At 38.1% G+C, this 26699-nt stretch overlaps 1 protein-coding gene across 9 annotated transcripts in view; it reads right to left on the bottom strand.

Annotated features, from left to right (window-relative positions):
• Positions 1–26699, bottom strand: part of PCCA (propionyl-CoA carboxylase subunit alpha) — a 416136-nt gene that overhangs the window by 165459 nt on the left and 223978 nt on the right. For all 9 annotated transcript variants that reach the window (XM_045481124.1, XM_045481175.1, XM_045481160.1 and 6 more), the window contains one exon: positions 14244–14352. In XM_045481124.1, the coding sequence (XP_045337080.1) occupies positions 14244–14352 (109 nt within the window). The remainder of the gene's footprint in view (positions 1–14243; positions 14353–26699) is intronic.

Below are 26699 nucleotides of genomic sequence, written 5' to 3'. Positions count from 1 at the left end.
TATCCTGCAGCCAAAGAATTACAATAATACTGATGAAGTGTGCAAGAGCTTCTGGAATCATTGCAGGGAATGGAGAAATTCTCCTACAATAATGAGGCCATTCTGTCTTCTGTTCAGCTGGTATGGTGGAATCAAAGAAAAAAATATTTTAAAGTGTAATACTTAGCAAAAAAAAATGTATAAATAGGCCATCTTAGCCATTAATAGTGTGTGCTTGAACTCACGTAGATTTCTAAATCACCCAGGACGTGGTCATATTAAGTAACAAAAAAATACCGTAACATAGATAGTAAAAAGTAAGGCAGGCTTAAAGGTTAATGACTGAATTAACATTTTCTCCCCTTTGTTGCTTTTAGGAGACTTATTTGCTCAAATCAAAGTAGGCATTTCCAAAGGCAAAGCATGGCTATGTATGTTTGTGAATATATACCCAAAGTATGATTTTTTTAATTATATAGTCAGTTATCAGAACATCCACTTCATTCTCATAATGAAGTAGTTTACCTCAGAACATGTATGAGACAAGTATGATAAAAAGTTGTATTTTATTGTCACAGATGGTATAAATCCATTAATAATGTGTCCTTTTAAACTCAGAGACATTTCAGTAAAAGAACCAATTGCATCTGTGCAACAATACTAGCTTTTCCTTGGGAACTATTTTCATGTGGCTGCTTTTTTCTATGTTTCTTTCCCTACTTATCTTTCAATGATTGTGATATTTTAAAACCTCAAACTTTATCATCTAATTGAAAACTTAGTAACAGGGGCGCCTGGGTGGCGCAGTCGGTTAAGCGTCCAACTTCAGCCAGGTCACGATCTCGCGGTCCGTGAGTTCGAGCCCCGCGTCGGGCTCTGGGCTGATGGCTCAGAGCCTGGAGCCTGCTTCTGATTCTGTGTCTCCCTCTCTCTCTGCCCCTCCCCCGTTCATGCTCTGTCTCTCTCTGTCCCAAAAATAAATAAACGTTGAAAAAAAAATTTAAAAAAAAAAAAAAAAAAAGAAAACTTAGTAACAGGTAAGAGAATTATAAATCCACAACCAGGAAAGGAAAGAAGCAAGGAAAAAAAACCGAGATAATTGCATCTGTCAGGTAAAAATCACTAAAGAATTGATTCTCTGTTTTATCAGGAAGCCAGAAGAGGAAAGAAACTACAATATGAGTGTGAGTCACGTGAATGTAACTTTCCATTATGCCACTCTGGCTGACACTGAAACCCACAGCAGGCTCTGTAGCCCATCTACATACCTGATACATATACCCGACACATTCCACGGAGGATCAACTCCCAGAGGCGGTGATACACTGACTCCACATACCCAAAGCAATCTCTCCAAAAGTGAACCCTACGTATTTTAAAACCTTCCAGGCTAAAGTCTTTTCAACAGTGTTATCATTGGCCACAGTGAAGGAGTTCCCTTTCCTGAGTCTTTCACCTCTGCTCAAATCTCAAGAGAGACATTAGAAGCTTTAAGTAGAAACCAGAGAGTCAAAGGGTCTTGTTCAGCCCCATGCAAATCACTCAGGATAAGCGCTTAAAAAAAAAAGTCAGAAATCATCCGATCTAACACTGCTGTTCTCAGAGGAGGAAACCGGAGTCGAAAGTTGAAGCATTTGTACAGAGACTTGGGCCACCTGTATACTTGGAAGTGGTGCTGGCACCAAAATTCTGAGTCCTGCCACCTCATTCCAGGCTGATGCCAACTGGACCACACCGAGCACGGACATTTCAGTGCCAGCTGAAGGAGCCAAAAGAACCACAGATGACATAATTTTCCTAACCCCAATTACTGAATAGGGGGACTGCCATAAACAAAATAAGCTAGACAGAGGTGCCTGAGTGGCTCAGTCGGTTAAGCAACCTGAGTCAAGGCTCAGCTCATGATCTCGCGGTTCATGGGTTTGAGCCCTGTGTCCGACTCTGGGCTGAAAGCTCATAGCGTGGAGCCTGCTTCAGATTCTGTGTCTCCTTCTCTCTCAGCCACGTCCCTCCTCACGCTCGCTCTCAAAAATAAACATTAAAAAAAATTCTCAGGATTTATCAATTTTATAAGAACAAGGTTTTCTACAGATGTTAATTTTTTCAAGTTGCTAATATTGTACAGTCTTTGAAAACCATTTTTTCAAAAACTATTAATACAGAGAAATGTTGACAACACATGCTTTAAAAAAAAAAAAAGACATCCTTTCAAGTAGAATGGCCCATTTTCTGTAAAATCAAGATAACACACTTCATGTACATACATAGAAAAAAGGCAAATCCTCCTAAGAGTTTCTAGAACTTACAAGCTGCCATTTCTCTCTCCCCACCTGTTCTCAAACACCCCTCAATCCACCTTCAACCACCACTTCCCACACAACATTCCCGAACACTGCCCTCATCAAGGTCCCCATGACCTCCACATTGCTAACTTCAACAGTCAACAATCACTCTTCAAATCATGTATGTCAGTTGAACACGTCTTCCTCCTTGAACCCTTTCTGCACTTGGCTCTCTCAACTCCACCCCAGACTAATTTCCTGCTGGATCTGCCTCTCTTCCCAACCTGTTACTGCAGAGTGTTCCAGGGCTCAGGCCTAGGACCTCTATGCCTGACCAGCTTCCTGGCTTCTACTCTTTCCTCCTTATGGTTGTTTACAATATTGCAACCACAATGCTCATTACTACACATGGTACAAGTTCTTTGCTCGAGACTCTGCAATACCTCCCCATTTCAATCAGTGAAAACCTAAGTCCTTACAACAGCCTACCCAAACCAACTCTAGCCCTACTAGGGGAGCTTGCTTACTCTTCTCATTACATTGGCCTCCTTGCTATTTTTCAAACAGGTGGGGCATACTTTGACCTCAGGGGCTTTGCATTTGCTGTCTCCACTGACAGGAAGGTTCTTCTTGGAGATATTCATGTGACTTGCTCCCTTCCACTATTAGGTGTCTGCTCTAAAGTTCATCTTCTCATCCTGCTAATCTTTCTTGCCATCCACTTCCCTGCGATCCAAATTAAAACTCCAACTACCCTATACTCCACCTCCAGGATAATCGATAATCCATCCCTGTTTATCACCAAAATATTTATCATCATTATCATTCTCATATCACACAGTTTACTGACCTGTTTTGTCTATCAACCATCTGCTAATTAAATGTAAGCTCAATGGGGGTAGGATTTTTTGAAATCATTTGTTCCCTGCTAATTTATCTAAATTTTCTTTTCGAAATGTTTATTTATTTATTTTGAGGGGTGGGAGGGGCAGAGAGAGGGAACAGAGAGAAGACCAAGCAGGCTCCATCCACACTGTCAGCATAGAGCCCAACACAGGGCTCAATTTCACAAACTGTGAGATAATGACCTGAGCTAAAATCAAGAGTTGGACTCTTAACTGACTGAGCCATCCAGGTGCCCCTAAAATATCTAAATTTTCTAACTCGACTCTTATAATGATCAACAGATGATATTAAAAGACATGTGATTATACTTAATATCTGTATACTATTCTTTTATTCAAAGTGGAATGGAAGAACACACCCTTAACACAAGAAAAAAATATTTCCTACCAACTGCCAAAGTATCTGTTAATATTGAAATGCTCAAGGTATTTGTTAGCTAAAAATAAAACAAGCATGCATCATGACCATTACCCTTGAAATGGAATCTTTGTCATTAGAAATTCTAAAAAAGAAAATTGGGCAAGGATAGCTAAAATTAAATGGGTATGTTAAGTATTTTATATCTCATTTGACATTGACAAAAACTCATTAAGAACTACTAATTATCTTCATAGTGCAGATGAGGAAATAGAGTCCAAAAGAGATTAAATAATTTATCCTAAGATAATAGCTAGGGACTGGCAGAACCAGGGGAAATCCAAGTCTCTGGCACAAAAGCTTTGCTCTTAAACATGAAACTGTACTAGAAGCTCTAGCAGAAAGGGAGGCATGGGGTAATTAGAAAATGCGGAGGCCACTTTGGTTACTCAACATCTATCTCATACCAGAAAATCATTCCAAGACAATCATGATAATCCAATTCCCTTTGCAGTTACTGGCTTACGAATGGGCAGGAGACTTACTTTTGGTCAATAGGAACTGAGAAGTAGCTGCTTGAGGATCATCTGGGAAAAGTTTGCTCAGACATAATCCTTTGAATCTTATCTAGATTTGACTTCCCAAACTCCCTACAGCCATCCTGCTATCACAGCGTTATGAAAAAGCCACACGGAGAAGAAAGTGAGGCTAAGAGAACTACAGAAAAGTAGCATCAGCAGATAACCATACTGAACTTTATCTTTTCTCTTCTCCGAGCTTCTTGTTCACTGTGAAGCAAGAACGACTATCAGTCTGAATCAATGGCTCTGTTACCTGTATCCAAAAGGATCCCAAGTGATTTAGAAGGTTATATGATTGTCCCTCTTGAAATCAATTAAAAAGGTATTACAATGGATTTTTTACAACTAGGAAGAATTATTACAAAAGAAATACAAATACTAAAGTGGTCAAACTCCTGGTGATAGAAAGAATGGTGGGTGCCAAGGGCTTGGGGCAGGAGGTGGGTGGGCAGGTGAAGAAACGGGATGTTATTCGAGAGGGTGGAATTTCAGTTCTACAAGATGAACACCTTCTAAAGATCAGTTGCACAACACTGTACATATAGCTAACACTAACGTACTATATACTTAAAAATGGTTAAGATGGTAAATTCTGATATGTGTTTTTTTACAATTAAAAAAATAAACACAAATACCATTAGCTTCTCTTTATGAAATGAATAATCATTTTTAAAAATGAGAAAAAGATCCCATCCATAATACAATATATAAACAACCAAAGAATAATAATACAAAAACATAAACTATCTAAGAATAACAAGAAATCTACTCTTACAATAAAAAAATTATAAAGCTTTAATGAGAGAATCAAAGAGACTTTGATAAATACAGTCACATTTTCTGAAAAACCTCAACATCTGATGTCTATTCTACCTAAATTTATGTAGCTTTAAGGCAATTCTAATATCAAAGTGCTTTCAAAGCTCAGCTAGAAGAATGACCAATAAATTTTGGGAAGAAAATAATAAATTATTAATATAAGGATAGAATGACAAATGCAAATGCAGAGAAAAATTTGGAAGTAGACCCTAACGTATTTAAGAATTTGGCATAGGATGGGGCACCTGGGTGGCTCAGTTGGTTAAGAGTCCAGCTCCTGATTTTGGCTCAGGCCATGATCTCATGGTTCTCGTGGCTGAGATCAAGCCCTGCATTGGGCTCTGTGCTGACAGTATGCAGCCTGCTTGGGATTTATTCCCTCTCCCTCTCTCTTTGTCTCTCCTTCAACTTCAAAATAAATAAACTTTAAAAATAAAAGAATTTGGGGTGCCTCGGTGGCTCAGTTGGTTGAGCATCCAAACTTTGACTTGGGTCACAGTCTCATGGCTGATGAGTTCAAGCCTTGCATCCAGCTCTGTGCTGACAGCTCAGAGCCTGGAGTCTACTTCAGATTCTGTGTCTCCCTCTCTCTGTGCCCCTCCCCTGCTTGTGCTCTGTCTCTCTCTCTCAAAATAAATAAACATTTGTGCTCTCTCTCTCTCAAAATAAAATAAATAAAATAAATAAAAAAAATTTTTCAAGTAAATTAAAGAATTTGGCATAGGATGAATGTGACATTTAATAATCAATGAGGAAAGAATAAATGAATAAATGGGACCAATTCTAAGAAAACAAAGAAAAAAAGAGACAAACCAAAGGACAGACTCCTAACTACAGAGGACAAATGCGGGGGGGGGGGGGGGTGAGAGATGGGTGAAATAGGAGATGGGGATTAAGAGTGCACTTGTCGTGAGAAGCACTGAGTAATGTATAGAAGTCTGAATCACTGTATTATACAACTGAAACTAATATAACAATGTATGTTGACTATACTGGAATTACATTTTTTAAAAAATGGAACTGATTCTACTGGTTAACTATATGAACAAGCAAAATTAGATCTCAACCTCCTATCACTTTGCAAAATAAGCCTGAAATATGAAACACCAGTGTAATAAAGAAAAACTATAAAAGAATGGAAATAGAATATAAGTAAATACTTGATATGAGGGTTTTTTAAGAAAAAAAAAAAAAAAGCAAATTGGGGCACCTGCCTGGCTCAGTCAGTGGAATGTATCACTCTTGATCTAAGGGTTGTGTTTTTGAGTCGCACATTGGGTGTGGAGGTTACTTAAAAATAAAACCTTAAAAAAAAAAAAGATTGATTTGACTAAATTAACATGGAAAACACACCCTACTGGTGTCTCATTTGCTGGACTGTAAGATAAGACATCTCATTTTTTTCACTAAAGATAATTAGACCCCAATTTCTACTTTCTTGTCATATTCATAGCTACCTGATATAAATAAACAAAAAAAGGTCATTTCTTATTCTTAATGATTTTTGCTTATCTATAAAACATTTACTTAGTTTTGTACAATATAAAATTCATTTCTTTATTTTTTTTTAGTTTATTTATTTTGAGAGAGAGAGAGAGAGAGAGAGAGAGAGAGGGAGGGAGGGAGGGTGGGAGGGAGGGAGGGAATCCCAAGCAGGCTCCATGCTGTCAGCAAGGAGCCCAATGTGGGGCCTGATTCCATAAAATCATGACCTAAGCCAAAACCAAAAGTCCAACAACTTAACCGACTGAGCCACCTAGACGCCCCTTATTTCTTCATAACAAATCAGGTAAAAGAATTTGGGTATTGAAATATAATTACACAACATCAATTATTCTCACAAAAACTTACGAAAAACATTATTCCCATTTTAGTGGTAAACTTAAGTTTAAAGTAATATATCTAAGGTCACATTACAATAAGTGGTACAGTTATGACTGGAAACCAGACTTCTAATTTTAAATTCTAGTTTTGTCCACTAAACCACAGAATTATTTATGTAACATATGCATATCTACTTAAACGTGTGTGGTGTGGTGGGGGGACTCTGCACACATGCACGTAAGTCACACAAATGAGAGAGAAGGAAGGAAAGAGGAGGGGAAGGGATGTGAGGGCAGCAGGAAAAGAGAAGGGAGAGCGGAAGTAGGGAAGGGAGAGATGGGCAGAGAGAGGGAGTGCATGAGTAAGCACACACTCACTGTTAGTGATTAAATGTTTGTGTCCCCACTCCAAAAACTCCAATGTTGAAATCTAATGCCTCATATGATGGTATTTGGAGGCAGCGGCTTTGGAAGGTAATCAGGTCGTGAAGGTAGAGCACTCACGAAAGGGATTATGCCCTTATAGGAGGAGGCCAGAGAGCTAACTTGCCCCCTTCCCACCATATGAGGATATAAGAAACAGCCTTCAGCAACATAAAAGAGAACCCTCACCAGAACCCAGCCAGGGTGGCCCCCGATCTCAGACTTCCAGCTCCAGAGCTGTGAGCAATGTTTGTCATTTAAGCCACCCCGTCTATGGTAATTTGTGAGTGGCCCAAACTGAGACACTCATATGTATTTCTGTCTTGCTATCTTTGGATATACAAAGAGATAGTACTTTGAGAAGTAGGTTGGAATATTTTATAAATAAAAGGCTACCAAATCACAATGAAGAAACTCTTTTATAACATACACATAAGTGAAACCCAAATGAATTCAAGAGTTAGATGTTGCTGATTTTCCCAAAAGTTCACGTTTAGGAATCTGAACACATTCTCTGGGAAATGGAAAAGTACAAAGAAAGAAAGAAAAGGAAGCAAAGAAGCAAAAACAAGCCACAAAAATATATATGATGAAATTACTATAAATCTGCAGTAAAATAAATATTTTTATAAAGCCCATGGAATCAACATTTACTTTGAAACACCTTAAAATAGTTTCAATATACCTCAGTGTAGCTACACTATGAGGACTGACATGCCAAAAGGAGTCAAAGACTTATCCTGAGCCATACCCCCTGCCAAATTCTTACAACACACAAGGTTAAGTGAATGCAAAACAGCACTTTGCTAGGGAAGAGAGACCTGGTCACCAGCCTTCCACCACCAGGGAAGTTGGTACAGCTCTCGCAAGAACTAATAATCATTACATGATAAATTAGCATAACAGAAAGATAATAATCATGAAATTAGGAAATGTAAGTGATAAAGCTCAAGAAAGCCTAGTTGACTATTTACTTAGCTACCAGACCTAACCAAAGAAAGCAACAGGTGTAGAAATAACAGTGGGAAGGACAGAAGTACAGAAGTTGAGAGAGAGCACAGTGGCGTTCTCACTAGCGCCTGAGAAGCTTGGGATGGCAGAGGTGGACTTGAACAAGAATAAAGAAAGGAAAGGGCCTCGCTCAGAAAGGTGATTCCTGACCTGTGAACAAGCATTTAGATCCAAGGAAAACAGGCATATCATGAACAAAACTAAATGAAAGATTACTATAAGGGACTAAATTATTTCCTTTACTCTTTTTTCCTCCAATCATTATCTGTTAGTGCAACAAATTATTAAACCAAACCACACTGCAACAAAATCACTCTCACTTCAAATAACATGAAGTGATTGTTTAACACAACTTTCAAGCATTCATTTCTGTCAAAAGAATAACTGACATGACAATTAAAAATAATTATCACGTACTTCTGTAAAAACTTAATTGTGTTTGCCAAATTTATTTGCGGTCATCCTGAGAAAAATTGCCATTGTTCTGACATTAATGTTTTGTTGGTTTTTTTTCTTCTAAAAGGCACTGCTATCTTCTTACTATCCAAATACTATGGGTACATATCATCAGGGTCTTTTTCCAAGTCATAAATGATGAAAGAATAAAATCCATAGAGATATTGGGAAAATAAGATCAGCAGCCAAAACAAGCCACACAAAGGAAGGGCTGAGGGCTACTGGATCTGGAAGCATAAACATTACATGAGCACACCCATGATGGAGAAATGTGCAGCCACACCTGCAGGCTGACTCTTAGACACCATTCCCAAGCCAATAATGAAATCATGCTTCGTGAACCAAAATGTAAAGATTCAATCACCTAACATCAACTTTGATGTCAGGGACCTTTTCGGCAAACAAGCAAAAATAACTTAGATTTACTTCATTTAAGTAAGATTATACTCTGCCAAAAAAATCAATATATTTTGCTAGATATTACAGGTCTCTGTTGTCATGGGTAATAGTGTTTCACAATAAACTGGCTTACTAAATGAGTAAGTTCCATAGAAAATAAACTCACCCAAAATAAATCATTGTTATATAGGTAACATGTGCACAGTTATTTACATAACTTTTGGCCACATATTTTATTAATATAATTTTTCCAACTTTTAAAGAGTAATAAATTCAATAGTAATATATAGAGGAGAAGGATTCTGGGATGATGGCGGACTAGAAGCATCAGGAATGTGTCTACCCTCCTAAATGACGATTATACTGGCAGAATCTCTCTGATATTTTTAGCTTAGAACTCCAGCTCAGTCAAAGGCTTGCCAACTTCCAGGTTAAAGTGGGATGGTAAATTGCAATCAATTTTGGTCAATTTCAGGTCTTACCAGAGTAACAGCTACTCATCCCCCAGCCCATCCCCAGCAACTGGCAGGCAGCTTGGCATGTGTTCCTGGAGCAGCATCCACACGGCTTGTGGAAGCCAGGGTGGGCAAAAAAAGGATCCTGTCCTCCAAATACTAGGCATCTGTGTTATGATGATGGACTACTGCTTGTGATCACAGAGGTGCAGACAAAAAGGTAGACAGCCATTGTTACTGCACCTCCTCCCAGTGTTGCAAGCCCCTCCCTCTGGCTGAAGGGACTTCCAGGGGATTTAAAGGGTCAGTACCCCCATTTGCCTCCTTCATTTTCTGCTTTTCCCCCTGTCAGGAGCCAGACAATAAAGACTAAGACATTCAGAAACAACTGCATTTATAAGGGAAACTGGAAAGTGACTGTACACACCCAGGGAAATGCTCAGAAAAGACCTGAGAAGACCTTACATTTACACCTCAAGCTGATCAGCTGATTGCTGGCATAGAGACAGCCTACAACAAATAAATGCAGACAACAACAACAACCAGTAAACCCTGAGGAAAGAGGAGAATCTGATTTCCAGAGTTACCACATTAACAGATTCAAATGTCCTATGCTCAACAACAACAAAAAAATCACAAGTCATATACAGAAACAGAGAAGTATGGTCTTCTCAACAAACAAAATTAGCAGAATATGACCACGAAAAAGAGCTAATGGCAGATACAGTAAACCAAGGCTTTAAAACAACTCTCTCTTAAAGATGCTCAAAAAACTAAAGGAAGATGTGAACAAACAATGTGAAAACAAAATGAAAATATTAATAAAAAAATTAAAAACCTATAAGGAAATTTAAAAATTCTAGAGCTAAAAAAGTACAATAACTGAAATGAAAAACTCACTAGGATTAAAAGGCAGATTTGAGCAGGCAGAAGAACCAGCCAACTTGAGAATAAGGTAAGAGAAATTCTCGAATTTGAAGAACAGAAAGACTGGGTCCTGTGGGACACCATCAAACAGACGAATGTATTCATCATGGGAGCCCCAAAAGGAGAGAGAGAGAACGGGGTAGAGAAAATATGTGAATAATGGCTGAAAATTTCCCAAATTTGATGACAGGCATGAATATAAATATTCAAGAAACTCAATGGACTCCAAGTAAGATGAACTCATAGACCCCCAGGAAGACACCTTACAGTCAAACTTTTCAAAAGCCAAAGAGAAAATCTTGAAAGTAGTAAGAGACAGGCAAATCATCACCTCCAAAGGATATTCAGTAAGACTGTCCGATTTTCAACAGAAATTGAAGAGGCCAGAGGCAGTAAGCTGATATATTCAATGTGCTAAAAGAAAAAAAAAAACAAAAAACAAAACAACCTGTCAACTAAGAATCCGAAATCCAGCAAAACTGGATTAAGAAATAAAATTGGAAATTAAGATATTCCCAGATAAAGAGAAACTGAGGCAGTTTGTGAGTTTGTGACCACTAGACCTGCTCTGCAATAAATGCAGAAGGCAGTCTTGCAAGTTGAAATGGAAGGACTCCAGACAGTGCAGGAAGCCACATGAATAAATAAATGTCTCAGTAAAGTCCATATTATTATGGACAATAATAATAGCTGTTATTATTATAACTTTTTTTGAAAGTCCGTATTTTGTTTTCTACATAATTTAAGAAATTAATACATTTAAAAGAATTATTAATTTATGGTTTGGGGCACAGAATGTGTGAAGATGTAATTCTGTGACATCAACACCTGCATCCAGGGAACCACTGATCTTCCCATCATTATATTTTTGCCTTTACTAGAAATTTCAAATAAAACTACAGACTATATAGTCTTCTTTAATCTGGTTTCTCTTAGCAGGACTTTCTTTTTTTACATGGTGATACATATACATTTTTCTACTTTACTGCTAAATAGTATTTCATTGTATGAATATACCACAACTATTTATCCACTTACCACTTAATGTACATTATTCTAGTTGGTGTGTATTAGTGTAGCAATGTGATTTTGTCTTTCTCTAGTGATTAATGATGCTGAACACCTTTTCACGAACTTATTGCCATTCATATAACTCCTTTAATAAAGGTTTCTATTTTTTTAATTGGGGTGTCTAGCTTATTTTTGAGTTTTAAGAAGTATTTATACATTATAAACTCAAGTTCCTTATCTATATACCTATATATCTATATATCTCTGGATACATTCTGCCATTTGCTACATATATTATTTTATAGTTTTCTCAATGGTATCTTTTGAAGAGCAAAAGTTTCCATGTGTTTTAAATTCTGTAATAAAAATTTTTAAATATGCTTCTAAAGACTAGGGAATAAAAATAATATTCACAACATAATTTCACAATAAAAAAACAGAAGTCAAACTATATTCCCAGTATGACTCTATGTGAGGTATATGCATGCTACATGTATGTATGTCTATAAATATACACACATATATACACTTAGAAAGGAATACATCAAAATGTGAAAAAGTACTTCCTGAGAAGTTTGTGGGATACAAGTAATTTTTATTCTTTTCCTTTTTAAATCTTTTTCAGATTTTTGCCAGTGGTAAGTCAGTACTCTCTGAAAATAATTTGAATACATATCTTAAAGATCAAACCACTTCATAATTAGTGACCCTCAGGACTTCAGAAATGGTCAAGGTCCAAATAACATCTGAAGAGCATCAGGATATGAACACTATATTTATCAAAAGAATAATAAAACAATTATACAAGGTATGATTCTGGATTTAAAACAAAAGCTAGATACACACATCCCTCCAAAACATCCCTGTTGCAACAGAGCTTGATGGAAACAAACTGCAATGATAGAAGGTTCTTTCTATCACTCAGTTCAGTAGCCACTAACCACAGTACAGCAGAGCACATGAAATGAGCACATGAAGTGAGGTTGGTGACTACACAGATAGTGGCACTGAAACCTGAGAAACTGAACTTTTAATTTAATTTCAGTTCAAGTAAGCACACATGGCCAATGGCTACTACATTGGCCAGTGCAACTTTAGGGAAAAAAAACAACCAGATTCATGGCTTTATTGCCCACTTTCCTCCTCCTTCCATCATTCAGTAATTTACTGATATTCTGTAACCTCTCAACTCTCCCTAGACTTCTATCAAATCATGACTTAAAAAAAGATTATACATTAATCTACTAATGGGTATCTACCCAAGGGAAACAAAAACACTAATTCAAAAAGATATATGAATACTATGTTTAGTGCAGCATTATTTACAATGGCCATTTCCTACACACACACACACACACACACACACACACACACACACTCACAGAGAGAGAAAGAGAAAAAGAGAGAGAGAATATTAACTCAGCCATAAAAAAGAATGAGATCTTGCTATGGGAAACAACATGGATGGACCTAGAGGGTATAATGTTAAGTGAAATAAGTCAGACAGAGAAAGACAAATACCATATGATTTCACTTATACGTGGAATCTAAAAAACAAAACAATGCAGAAACAGACCCATGAATACAGAGAACTGATGGTTGCCACAGGGGTGGGGGGGGCATGGGCAAAACGGGTGAAGGGGAGGAGAAGGTACACGCTTCCATTTATGGAATGGTAAGTCCATATGAAAGCTACAGCATATGGAATACAGTTAATGGTATTGTAATAGTGTTGTAGGATGACAAACGGTTACTGTGTTTACAGTGTGCACAGCATGTAGTATAGAGCTGTTCAATCACTATGCTGTACACCTGAAACTAATGTAACACTGTGTGTCGACTATACTTCAATAAAAAAAAAAGTGGGAAAAAAAATCATCAACTAAGCTTCCTATACTCTCTGTTGAGAATAAGAACAAATGAAGAGTACTATTTACTCCAAGATTTTCTGAGTAAAACCAGTCAGCCATTAAGATACAGCCAAAACCCAATCTACTTCTCCTCTACCTAATTCTCAGAGGGTAATCTGAGTTTCTGATCTGTGTTCTTAAGAGCTGCTCAGTCACCTGCCATCTTTTCTCTTTTTCTCTTTGTTCTTCCTCTTGTGGAAAAGCAAAAAACATGGAAAAGAAGTTGAAGTGACACAGTTTTATCAACAACATCACCCTAGCAAGTCATAGACTGTACTTGCTAAAGTAGGATTATGTTAGCAAGGACACAGAAATTCATGTTAAGTAATTCTGTCATTTAGAGCCATTAATGTCATGATGACTTTGTTTTTATTTGCCCTGATACAAAGGATATTTTTTCTTTCACTTACATTTCTAGGAAGCTAAAAGGTATACTTAGGGATCACAAATAACTAACTCAACCTGTTAACTCTTTCTTGTATCTTATAAATGAATTTCTTATATATATGTATATTTTAGCTGCTCAGACTCAATCCTAATTTTTAGTACTATAACACTTTTCAAAACTTTGTCAACAAAGTTAACAAAGATTAACAAACGAAGTTATAAAACAGAAATAATAAAATACAAATTACTTAAACAGATATTCCTCAGGGCTTCAGAGCATCTTCTTACCTCTAATAATGTCCAAATTAGCAGGGTTAAGATCCTTTTTTCTGAGTTAAAAAAAAATCATTTGAACAAAATAGAAGCAATACCATTTTTAAACAGTGTGATTTTATTATATCTCTGCAAACACTCACAAGATTCAGAACTATGATCAGTTATATCTTTTATTAGCTATTTTCTATGATTAGATTGTCGGTATTTGTTCATTTATGCTGTCTTAAATAATCTAACATACCTTGAATTTTCATGTTCTTGAAAATGTTGTGCTCTTAATTGGAATGCCACGAACAATGATGATGCTATTGCCAATAACTGGTTTCTCTCATTCTCTGTTAACTTGTGTCCTGAGGGAAATCAATCAATCACATACATCTTGTTAACATCTAGTGCTTCTAACTTATAGAATTATTAGTCATTCAAATAAGTATTTTATCAAACATCTATTATAGAGCTAGTATTATACCAGGCACTGAGGCATGCACTGGGGAGGGAAGAGAGCAAGATTATTCAAATAAGACCAAAAACCCCAAGTGAGTCTATCAATTAGTTCTAGGAATTTGGTAATAGACCCCTCAATGGCCTGGATAAACTGCACTCTTCCAGGCTTTGAAAAGTTCCTGATGAAAACGACTGACATGACCCCATACTTACCCTATATGAGGATTACAAAAATTTGGTCTTAGTCTTCTCAAAAACAGTCTACAAGAGCACTTCTCAAAGTGTGTCCTATGGGCTATCAGGAGTCCCCAAGAACCTTTGGGGATTGCAAGGTCAAAACTACTTTCACAATAATGCTAAGATTTATTTGCTTTTCCTCCATCATTTTTTTCAGGTGTATACTGTGGAGGTTTCCTGATCCAAGAGATATATGTGTGGTGACTTCATTGCTCTGATGTCAACATATAATGGATTTATTACTAGTACTATAAAAATAAATTTAAGGGGCATCTGGGTGGCTCAGTCGGTTAAGCGTCCGACTTCGGTCAGGTCATGATCTCGCGGTCCGTGAGTTCGAGCCTCGCGTCGGGCTCTGGGCTGATGGCTCAGAGCCTGGAGCCTGCTTCCGATTCTGTGTCTCCCTCTCTCTCTGACCCTCCCCTGTTCATGCTCTGTCTCTGTCTCAAAAATAAATAAACATTAAAAAAAAATTTTTTTTTAATTTTTTTAAATTAAAAATTAAAAAAATAAATATTTTTAAAGCTCCTAAAGTTTTTTCTTCTTTTTTACAAATTGTTTTAAAATATTTTTAAAATGTCTGTTTATTTTCGAGAGAAACAGAGAGAGAGAGCAAGCTAGGGAGAGGCAGAAAGAGGGTGCGACAGAGTGCATAGCAGGCTCCACACTGTCAGCACTGAGCTGGATGTAGAACTTGAACCCACTAAATGTGAGATCATGACCTGAGCCAAAGTCAGATGCTCTGCCGCCTGAACCACCCAGGCACCCTTCTTCTTCTTTTGTTAATGTTTATTTATTTATTTTGAGGGAAAGAAGGAACATGTGTGCAAGCAGGGGAGCAGAGAGGGAGAGAAAGAATCTCAAGCAGGCTCTGCAGAGCCCAATGGGGGTGCTCAATCCCACAAACTGGGGGATCATGACCTGAGCTAAAATCAAGAGTTGGACACTTAACCAACTGAGCCACCCAGGAGCCCCTGAAGCTCCTAAGTTTTAATTTATAATATGGCAACTATCAACGGATATAACCACAAAAGCTCTTTGGAGTATAAAGAGGACCAGTAAAATGATCTCCAACTTCACTGTGCATCGGCCCAAGAACTTGCATTTCAAACAAGCTTCAGGGTGGTGCTGATGCTGCATGTCTACAGATCTCAGCTTGAATAGAACTATTTTAGACACATGTTTACCAAATTGCATAATACAAACCACTCAAGTAGTTCATGAAACCAGTTTAGTGGGTCATGACCATAAAGACAAATTATGTGAACATTTTGCACCCCGAATCTTTTGTGGATGTGTGTACACTAATCAAGATGCAGAAGAGATTTCTTACAGTGGTTGGAACAGTCACTCCTCTAGACACATTTGCACATTGTATGTCATCAGCGGGGAAAAAGGCAATACATTATGAGAATCGTTTCCTCTGCAGGACACTGGTTCAGTGTTTCATTTGGTCTAATTGCTAGCTGCACTAAGATAATATTGAGAAAGGAGATTCCCAAATAAAACTCACTATTATTCATCACATCTCACAGAGAAATTGATACAATGTATATCAATTTTAATCCTTTTATTGATACTGGAACAGATTTGCAAATTCTACCAAGGACTAATTCCCAATAAATTTCTATCTGATATAAGCCTGCTGAAAACTTATTTACTTCTACAATTTAAATTTGTTTCCACAACTTAAGAATCTCTCAGGTAATTTTAACAGAGTAGTGCTGCAGAGATGATCTATTTCATCCTCCATGCAGTGCGAATGCCTCTTCTACAGCACTATTGGATAGATGGTTATCTAGGATTGATAGAACCCCAATAGTTGGAAAGTGACAAACTCAAAGATTTCTACATAGATGGTTACTTCTCATACTGAATCAGACTGCTTCTACAAACTTTTTTTTAATGTTTATTTTTGACAGAGAGAAGAGACAGAATGCAAGTGGCGGGGGGGGGGGGGGGGAGAAAAAGGGAGACACAGAATCTGAAGCAGGCTCCAGGCTCTGAGCTGTCAGCCCAGCCCAGAGCCCAATGCGGGGCTCGAACCCACAAACCACAAGATCATGACCTGAGCTGAAGTCATACCCTTAGCTGACCGAGCCACCCAGGGGTCCCAAACTTTTTAAAAATTTTTATTTGAGAGAAAAAGAGAGAGGGCGCAAGCATAGGAGAGGGGCAGAAGGAGAGACAGAATCTCATGCAGGCTCCACACTCAGCACGGAGTCCCAAGCAGGGCTCGATCCTACGACCCTGGGATCATGATCTGAGCTGAAATCAAGAGTTGGATATTCAACTAACTGAAGCACCCAGGCGCCCTGAGTCAAACTGTTTCTTTGTGACTTCCACCCAACTTTTCCAATCTGAAGTAATTTTGAATAAGTCTATTCTAATTCTATTCTTTCCTATGCTTGTACATTACCCATCTTGAAGGATATAGACAGCAGTTATACACTCTGCCACTCATTAAAATGGTTTTATATCTTTTTTTTTTTCAACGTTTATTTATTTTTTGGGGACAGAGAGAGACAGAGCATGAACGGGGGAGGGGCAGAGAGAGAGGGAGACACAGAATCGGAAACAGGCTCCAGGCTCTGAGCCATCAGCCCAGAGCCTGACACGGGGCTCGAACTCACGGACCGCGAGTCACGGACCTGAGTCCGACCTGGCTGAAGTCGGACGCTTAACCGACTGCGCCACCCAGGCGCCCCAAAATGGTTTTATATCTTGACCATCCTTGGAGTATCTAGCCACATTGAAAAGATACTTTTCAGGTCCAAAGTGGCAGTGTAGAAGATATTCTATCATAACTATTCTTATGATAATGGTTCTAGCATAAGGCTACTCTTGATCACAGATCAGAGGGGCCTTGACTCCTGTTGTTCTCTTACGGCCTGATACCCACAACATGTCTGCCCTGGCTCTGACCATGGACTTCTTCTGAATGTTCTTCATTACTATGCCCTCAGGTTTTTCCTTGCTGAAATCTCTGGCGCAGCTGGTCCTGGTGTCTTGCAATCCATGATCCAAATGTTGTTCCTAACTAAATTAGACTAAAATCCAGCCTAACCACCTGGACCAAAGCTGATCCAAGGCAGAAAGTGGCCCTGACTGAATCTTAGGTTTGAGATGAAGATTAGTTCATCACCTGACTCTTTCACCAGAGTGATCAATATAGTATGCCCTACCAACTACAAAAGTGACCCATTTTGTATTAGACACAGTCAACAAATAAACACAGATCAGTGGCCACGGCTCAACTGCTGGGTCAAGCTGATTACAGCTGCATTATTCCATATTAAGGAGTCCTCTCTTCTCCAGGCTAACCACCTATAGTTCCTTCAAAGTTCTTGATGTGAGATGGATCTCATACCATCCTTTTTTTTTTTTAACATTTTTTAAATGTTTATTTCTTTAAATGTTTATTTATTTTAGACAGAGAGAGAGACAGAGTGCGAGTGGGGGAGGGACAGAGAGAGAGGGAGACACAGAATCCGAAGCAAGCTCCAGGGTCTGAGCTGTCAGCACAAAGCCTGATGCAGTGCTCGAACTCATGAACCGTGAGATCATGACCTGAGTCAAAGTCGGACACTCAACCAACTGAGCCACCCAGGCACCCCTAAATGTTTATTTTTGAGAGAAAGAGAGAGAGAGAGAGAGACAGACAGAATGAGCAGGGGAGGGGCAAAGAGAGAAGAAGACAAAATCCAAAGCAGGCTCCAGGCTCTGAGCTGTCAGCACAGAGCCTAACACAGGGCTCAAACTCACAAACCACAAGTCATCATACCATCTCTAATAAAAGGTTATGATTTTCGTTATCATAATCACTTTCTTTTGCACACACCCCAAAAAACTGAAGGACGGTTTTTTTTAGTTCTTTTCTTAAAATGGTATCTTTTATAAATTGTGAGATAAAAGACATAAAAATGTAAAGGACTTGGTCTAATATCAGAGCCATGTTGAGACAGTCTTTGACTAGAGGTTATATAATCATACTATGGCTCTCCCTATCAAAATAACACCAGCATTCTTCACAGAGCTAGAACAAATAATCCTAAAATTTGTATGGAACCAGAAAAGACCCCAAATGACCAAAGCAATCTTGAAAAAGAAAAGAAAGTAGGAGGCATCACAATCCCAGACTTCAACTATACTACAAGGCTATAATCGTCAAGACAGTATGGTACTGGCACAAGAACAGACAGATCAATGGAACAGAACAGAGAACCCAGAAATGGACCCACAAACGTATGGCCAACTGATCTTTGACAAAGCAGGAAAGAATATCCAATGGAATAAAGACAGTGTCTTCAGCAAGTGGTGCTGGGAAAACTTCTGCGACATGCAGAAGAATGAACCTGGACCACTTTCTTACACCATACACAAAAATAAACTCAAAAAAAGGGGTGCCTGGGCGGCTCAGTTGGTTAAGCATCCAACTTTGGCTCGGATCATGTTCTCGTGGTTCACGGGTTGGAGTCCCACATCAGGCTTTGTGCTGACAGCTCAGACCCTGGAGCAGCCTTCAGATTCTGTGTCTCCCTCTTTCTCTGCCCCTCCCCTGTTCACGCACTCTCTCTCTCTCCCTCTCAAAAATAAACATTAAAAAAACAAATTAAGAAAAAGAAAAAAAATGGATGAAAGACCTAAATGTAAGACAGGAAGCCATCAAAATCCTCGACAAGAAAGCAGGCAAAAACCTCTTTGATCTTGGCCACAGCAACTTCTTTTAACTCAACACATCTCCAGAGGCAAGGGAAACAAAAGCAAAAATTAACTACTGGGACCTCATCAAAATAAAAAGCTTCTGCACAGCAAAGGAAACAATCAGCAAAACTAAAAGGCAACTGACAGAATGGGAGAAGGTATTTGCAAATGATATATCAGATAAAGGGTTAGTACCCAAAATCTATAAAGAACTTATCAAACTCAACACCCAAAAAACAAATAATCCAGTGAAGAAATGAGCAAAAGACATGAACAGACACTTCAAAAGACATGAATAGACATCCAGATGGCCAAATGACACATGAAAAAATTCTAAACATCACTCATCATCAGGGAAATACAAATCAAAACCACCATGAGAAACCACCTTACACCTGTCAGAATGGCTAACATTAACAACTCAGGCAACAGCGGATGTTGGCGAGGATGCGGAGAAAGAGGATCTCTTTTGCACTGTTGGTGGGAATGTAAGCTGGTGCAGCCACTCTGGAAAATAGTATGGAGGTTCCTCAAAAAACTAAAAATAGAACTACCCTATGACCCAGCAATTGCACTACTAGGTATTTACCTAAGGGGTACAAGTGAGGTGTTTCGAAGGGACACATGCACCCCCATGTTTATAGCAGCACTATCAACAAGAGCCAAAGTATGGAAAGAGCCTAGATGTCCATCAATGGATGAATGGATAAAGAAGATGTGGTATATATATATACATACATACACACACACATATACATACATATATACATGTATATATGTATACATATATATGTGTGTGTGTGTATATATATATATACACACAATGGAGTATTACTCAGCAATCAAAAAAATGAAATCTGGCCATTTGCAACTACGTGGATGGAACTAGGGGGTATTATGCTAAGCAAAATTAGTCAGAGAAAGACAAATATCATATGACTTCACTCATATGAGGACTTTAAGAGACGAAGCAGATAAGGGAAGGGAAACAAAAATGATATAAAAACAGGGAGGGGGACAAACCATAAGAGACTCTTATAGAGAACAAACAGGGTTACTGGAGGGGTTGTGGGAGGGGGATGGGCTGAATGGGTAAGGGGCATTAAGGAATCTACTCCTTAAATCATTGTTGCACTATATGCTAACTAATTTGGATGTAAGTTTTTAAAAAATTAAAAAATTAAAAAAAAACATACTATGGCTCAAAACAAGACATTAATATTAGAGTATGCTTATAGTCTAATATAGATCCATATAGTATACAATAATATATAATATATAAAAATACTCATTTTAGCTTTTAAAAAGTAGTTGTATTTACTATCCTCATAAGTTCCAAGGTATAATATAGACATAGTAATTTTTTTAATTACAAAATGTCTGAAATTTCATCAAGTAATTTGTGATTGACATATGAAATCTAAAAATAATCTATGTTTTAGCCATTTAATTGACACTGACCATACAATAATAATTTAAAAAGAAAACTTTTTTACAACAGCTTTCAATTTCAAGTTTACGGACCAATTAGAATTCTTTACATATGCTCAATTAGCACTTAGTATTTTACCAAACAGAAACAAATTTTACAGAACATTGTACAGAAAAATTTTACAGAACACAGTCATATCATTAGTTTTCATTAGAAATGTTTGCACTATTCTTTTAAAAGATCACTCCAATGTCTAGATAGTAACTAGACTCCTCAGTTTTATTCTAATTGTTTTTATGTTTTACATTTAATCTTTGCCTGGGACTCATTTTTTTTAATTTGGCATAAATTAAAGTTCTAACATTTCATATAGAGTAAGAGAAAAAACTCCCACATATACTAATTTCTGTTTATGAGCTCCCTATTCCATTACACTGACATACTTATCCATTTTTTTTGTTGTTTTCTTTCAAGTATTTCCTTTCTTAAACTATTTTTCAAAATGTATGTTTATTTACAGAGAGAGAAAGCATGAGCCGGGGGAGGAGAAGTAGAGAGAGAGGGGAAAGAGAGAATCCCAAGTGGGCTCTGCTGTCAGTGCAGAGCCCAGCGTGGGGCTCCGTCCCACGAACCATGAGATCATGACCTGAGCAGAATTTAAGAGTCAGACACTTAACTGTCTGAGCCACCCAGGCATCCTACCCCCATTCCTCCACTTTATATCATACTGTTTAGATCCAGAGGCTTGGCAATACATTTTAAAACATGGAAGGCCAATTTTCCTCTATCATTCTTCATGATTTGCTATTTTCAGAAATTTAAGAATACATATAATCTTTTAAATCATTTAATGTAGTGCACCTTGTGAATCTCACTGGAATGACATAAAATCTGCATCAATCTGAGATAGATTGTTTGAGTCCCCAAACAATAATTGATATGTTTAAAATTTAACAACTCAGGAAACAACAGATGTTGATAAAGATACGGAGAAAGAGGAACCCTCTTACACTGTTGGTGGGAATGCAAACTGGGGTAGCCACTCTAGAAAATAGTTTGGAGGTTCCTCAAAAAGTAAAAAAATAGAACTACACAAGACCCAGCAATTGCACTACTAGGTATTTATCCAAAGGATACAAAAATAGTGATTCAAAGGGTTACATGCAGCCCAATGTTTATAATGGCACTATCAACAATAGCCAAATTATGAAAAGAGCCCAAATGTCCATGGACTCATGAATGGATAAAGAAGATGTAGTGTATGTGAGTGTGTGTGTGTGTGTGTACGTACACACACACACACTGGAATACTGATCAGCCATCAAAAAGAATGAAATCTTGTCATGTGCAACAACACGGGTAGAGCTAGAGTGTTTTATGCTGAGCAAAATCAGTCAGAGAAAAATACCATATGATTTCACTCATATACGGAATTTAAGAAACAAAACTGATGAACACAGGAGAAGAGAATGAAAAACAAAATATAAAACCAGAAAGAGAAGCAAACCATAAGAGACTCTTAACTACAGAGAACAAACTGAGGGTTGCTGGAGGGGAGTTGGGTGGGCAGATGGCCTAAATGGGTGATGGGCATTAAGGAGGGCACTTAAGTGATGAGCACTGGGTATTCAATGAATCACTAAATTCTACTCCTGAAACCAATGCTATACTATGTGTTAGCTAACTTGAATTTAAATAAAAATTTGAAAGACAAAAAATAACTGATGTTTTCCCATCTGTTCACATCTTGTTTCTCCTCAACAATATTTTTACAGCTTACAGAGTCCTATAGGTTCTATGTCTTCCCTATTAAATTTCTCTTGACTATTTTACAAGACACTACAATTAATATGAACAGGGTTCATTTCAAACTGGCTCTTTCTAACACAGAGAAGAGATACTAACTTTGCATGTTTATCTTGCTGCATTCAGTCACCTTGACAGACATGTTTTAAGTCTAGAAATTTTTAGTAGTATCTTCTGGGTTTTCTAGGGACACAATTATATATGGAAAAAAAATTTTCTTATTTTCAAAATATTTAAACCAACTTTTTTTTGGTCTTTTTGATATTCCAAAGCAATAAAAATGATTGATAATAACAGTCACTTTACAGAATTCATTTGTTCCTGATTTTAAGGGAAATTTTTTTTAGCATTTCATGATTTAAAACTAGGGTTTTTTTAGTTTTCATAAAGTACATTTTTAATCAAATTTAATTTAATTTTTTTATTTCAAAGAATTTTTAATTAGAAAAGGCTATTGAAAAGCATAAGAGACTCTTAAAAACTGAGAACAAACTGAGAGTTGATGGGGGGTGGGAGGGACGGGAGGGTGGGTGATGGGTATTGAGGAGGGCACCTTTTGGGAAGAGCACTGGGTGTTGTATGGAAACCAATTTGACAATAAATTTCATATATTGGAAAAATAAATAAATAAATAAATACATACATTGTCAAAAAAAAAAAAAGGCTATTGAATTTCCACCCAACACCTTTTTAGCACCTACTTTTTTTGTAAGCCATCACTTTTTATTTTATTCTAATTGTAATGGATGTCATTAACAAAGGTACTTTTTTTTTTTAACTTTGAGGTACAATTTTCATACAATATATGGGTCCATTTTAAATAAGCAATTGAGTTTTGACAAATGTGTATGCCCATATAAACACCACAACAATCCATATCAAATTTTCCATTACTCCAAAATGCTCCTTTGCATCTCTTTCCAATCAACACCTCTGGACCTCCTTTCCTTCCCTGACCTCAGGCAATTAAACTCTTTTCTAGTTTCATTTAAATGGAACCAGAGAGGGGCGCCTGGGTGGCGCAGTCGGTTAAGCGTCCGACTTCAGCCAGGTCACGATCTCGCGGTCAGGTCCGTGAGTTCCAGCCCCGCGTCGGGCTCTGGGCTGATGGCTCAGAGCCTGGAGCCTGTTTCCGATTCTGTGTCTCCCTCTCTCTCTGCCCCTCCCCCATTCATGCTCTGTCTCTCTCTGTCCCAAAAATAAATAAACGTTGGAAAAAAAAAAAAATTTAAATGGAACCAGAGAGTAAGTACTCTTTCGTGTCTGGCTTCTTTTGCACCTAATATTTTTGAGATTCACCCATGCTTTTGAGTGAATCAGTTTCTTTCATTCTCACACTCAGTAGTATTCTATAGCATGGATATACTGCTATTTGTTTAGCCATTCATTCACTGAGGGCTTTCAAAGTAAGGGAGGGGGAAGATATGATTTGGTTCTAAAAGTGAACTCTGGCAGCTGGGCGAAGATCAATTACAAAGTGCAATGGTGGCAGGAGGGAGGGCTATGAGAAGGCTGTTCTAAATCCAGACAAGAGTATAGCAGCTCGGGTAAGGGGGGTTGGTGTGCTGGTTTGGTGTTGAAATGAGACACGCCTGCATTCAATTCCCAGCTGTAGGTGAACAAGCTAAGGCAAGTGCGCTGTACTGACGACCGTGAGTGGGTTCACATCTGAAAACACCTACAGAGTTGTGGTGAGGGGGGTGAGGACCCATGCTGCCTGCTAACTCCTGGCATTGTAAACCCCATGCGGGCAGCAAGTGTTTCTGCTTACCGATGAATCTTAAGCACCCAGAACTTTGGGACGCAAAGTGTATTTAAATTCTTTTAGATTCTTCTTATCCCTTTCTCAACTGTGAAGGTAAACTAAGAGAGCACTGCAACTTGACCCTTGTTTTTCACCTCTGCCAACCCTGATTGAGAAGATTCACAAGCATGACCCTGGCAGTCCATGGGGTCCGAACAGTGAAGCAGAAAGACCAAGAACTTCCAGCCTGGCATGCAAGGACAGATGCAGCCTCACAAGCTCTAGCAAGAGCCATCTTCAACAGCAGCAACTCACCTCCATGTAAAAGTTAGAACCCTAGCCTGGGAGGAGTTCTAAGGGTTTCTCAAACCCATCTTTTGAAACCTTCAAGAGCATTAAGGCTTGAAATCTCTACCATACTCTCTGCAGAAGACATGGTTGGAAAAAGGCGCAGCTCTAAAAACCCTTACGCTTTTTGAAATACCTTCCAGGGGGCGCCTGGGTGGCTCAGCTGGTTAAGCATCAGACTTTGGTTCAGATCATGATCTCACAGTTTGTGAGTTCGAACCCTGCATCGGGCTCTCTGCTGTCAGTACAGAACCTGCTTCGAATCCTTTGTCTTTCCCCCATGCTTTTTCTCTCTCTCAAAAATAAGCGTTAAAAAATAATAATAATAAATACTCTTCAGTATTTATTAGTGTCAGACCCTAGACACTACCTTTTACCTAATGGGTTCAGTAAATATTTGTGAAAGAAAAGGAGAAAAACTTCCTCTTCACAATTAGCCCTCACCTTCTTAGCCTTTGAGGGAGTTGGGGAGTGTGGGGAGAGAATTTCCAACAAAAACCCCAAACTTTAAACAACATTTAGGCTCTCCCGTCCTTATTCATTAAGTTGGTAGTTACTACGTGCAAATCGAATCACATAGTAGCACCCACATGGTCTGTGATATACCTCTGTAAACCTCATGCAATTATCACTCCATGTGCATGACCCAGTTTTTCAGAAGCCTGATCAGTGTTCTCCTAAGTGGCTTTAGTTCTAGCATCTATTTTTAACAGTCATCTGGGGATTCCCTTTCAAACTAGTGTTGTCTTAAATGATGCTGACAGATGTCCTGATCCTGAGCTATGCATGTTCTCTCTTTCTGGGATGTGGCTTTGCTGACCATTTGCTTTGTGTGTAGGCTTCATGGACGGGTTGGGAGATGGGGTGTCACCACATTCAGTATGTCCACATTCACTCAAACCTCTGTCCAACTGTGCCTGGTGTCCCTGGAGCAGAGGGCATCTTATTCTCCAAAAAGAAGAACTTCAAAGTCTTTGCCAAAGTGGAGGAGAGAGCCACCCTCCTCTAAAGAGTGAAGGAGGGGATATGGAAAATTTTTCCAGAGATTTTTAGACCAATAGTCCTACCTTTAGAAATTTCCCAAGCTTCCTGAAACTTAAATAGGAGCTAAGACTACTAAAGGGTTCCATGGTGGTAATGAGCGACTTCTCAGTTTTTCACACTGTCAGATTAGGATTCAACTTTCTTAGGTTGCTAAGTCAGTTAAGAATAATTTTTTGGCTCTTCATTTTCCAGAATACTATCTCTTCTCTTTTTCCTTATGGGCTTGTGTCTTTAAAAAAAAAAGAAAGAAAGAAAACACCTCAATTCAGGACACCTGGCTGGCTCAGTCAGTGGAGCAAGCAACTCTTGATCTCAGGGTCATGAGCTCAAGCCCCACATTGGGTGTGGAGCCTACTTAAAAATAAATAAATAGTAAAAATAAAAGTAATAAAAACTTCAATTCATTGGTTGGGAAAAATGGGTATAATTTGGCTGTCATCTTTACCTCATATTGGTTAAAGCACTTTCTTCAGTAATTTCCTCAAAATATATATAATGACATATTTCTGAATCTTTATTTTAAAATCTCTTTTCATGGCGCCTGGGTGGCTCAGTCAGTGAAGCTTCCAACTCTTGGTGTTGGCTCAGGTCATGATCGCATGGTTTCATGGGTTCAAGCCCTGAGCTACCAGTGCAGAGCCTGCTTGGTGTTCTCTGTCTCCCTCTCTCTGCTCTTCTCTCTCTCTCTCTCTCTCTCTCTCTCTCAAAATAAATAAAAAATTTTTAAATAAAATCTCTTTTCATAATTGAGAAATGAAAGATATGTTAGTTGGGTATAGTACCTCCTGGGTTAAGTACTTTCTAATGAATCAGATATTTTAAGATTTTCTAATTTCCAGTTTATGGAATCTGAAGATGATCTCATTCTACATTCTCTGCATATAACTTGGTGCTTTTTTTTTTCTTTCTAGAAGCTTTAAAGACTTTTTGTTCTTGAT

Source organism: Leopardus geoffroyi, chromosome A1, assembly GCF_018350155.1.
Source record: "Leopardus geoffroyi isolate Oge1 chromosome A1, O.geoffroyi_Oge1_pat1.0, whole genome shotgun sequence".
Taxonomy (NCBI): Eukaryota; Metazoa; Chordata; class Mammalia; order Carnivora; family Felidae; genus Leopardus; species Leopardus geoffroyi.
Note: the sequence above shows the minus strand (reverse complement) of the source record. Positions and strands in the feature narration are given on the sequence as shown.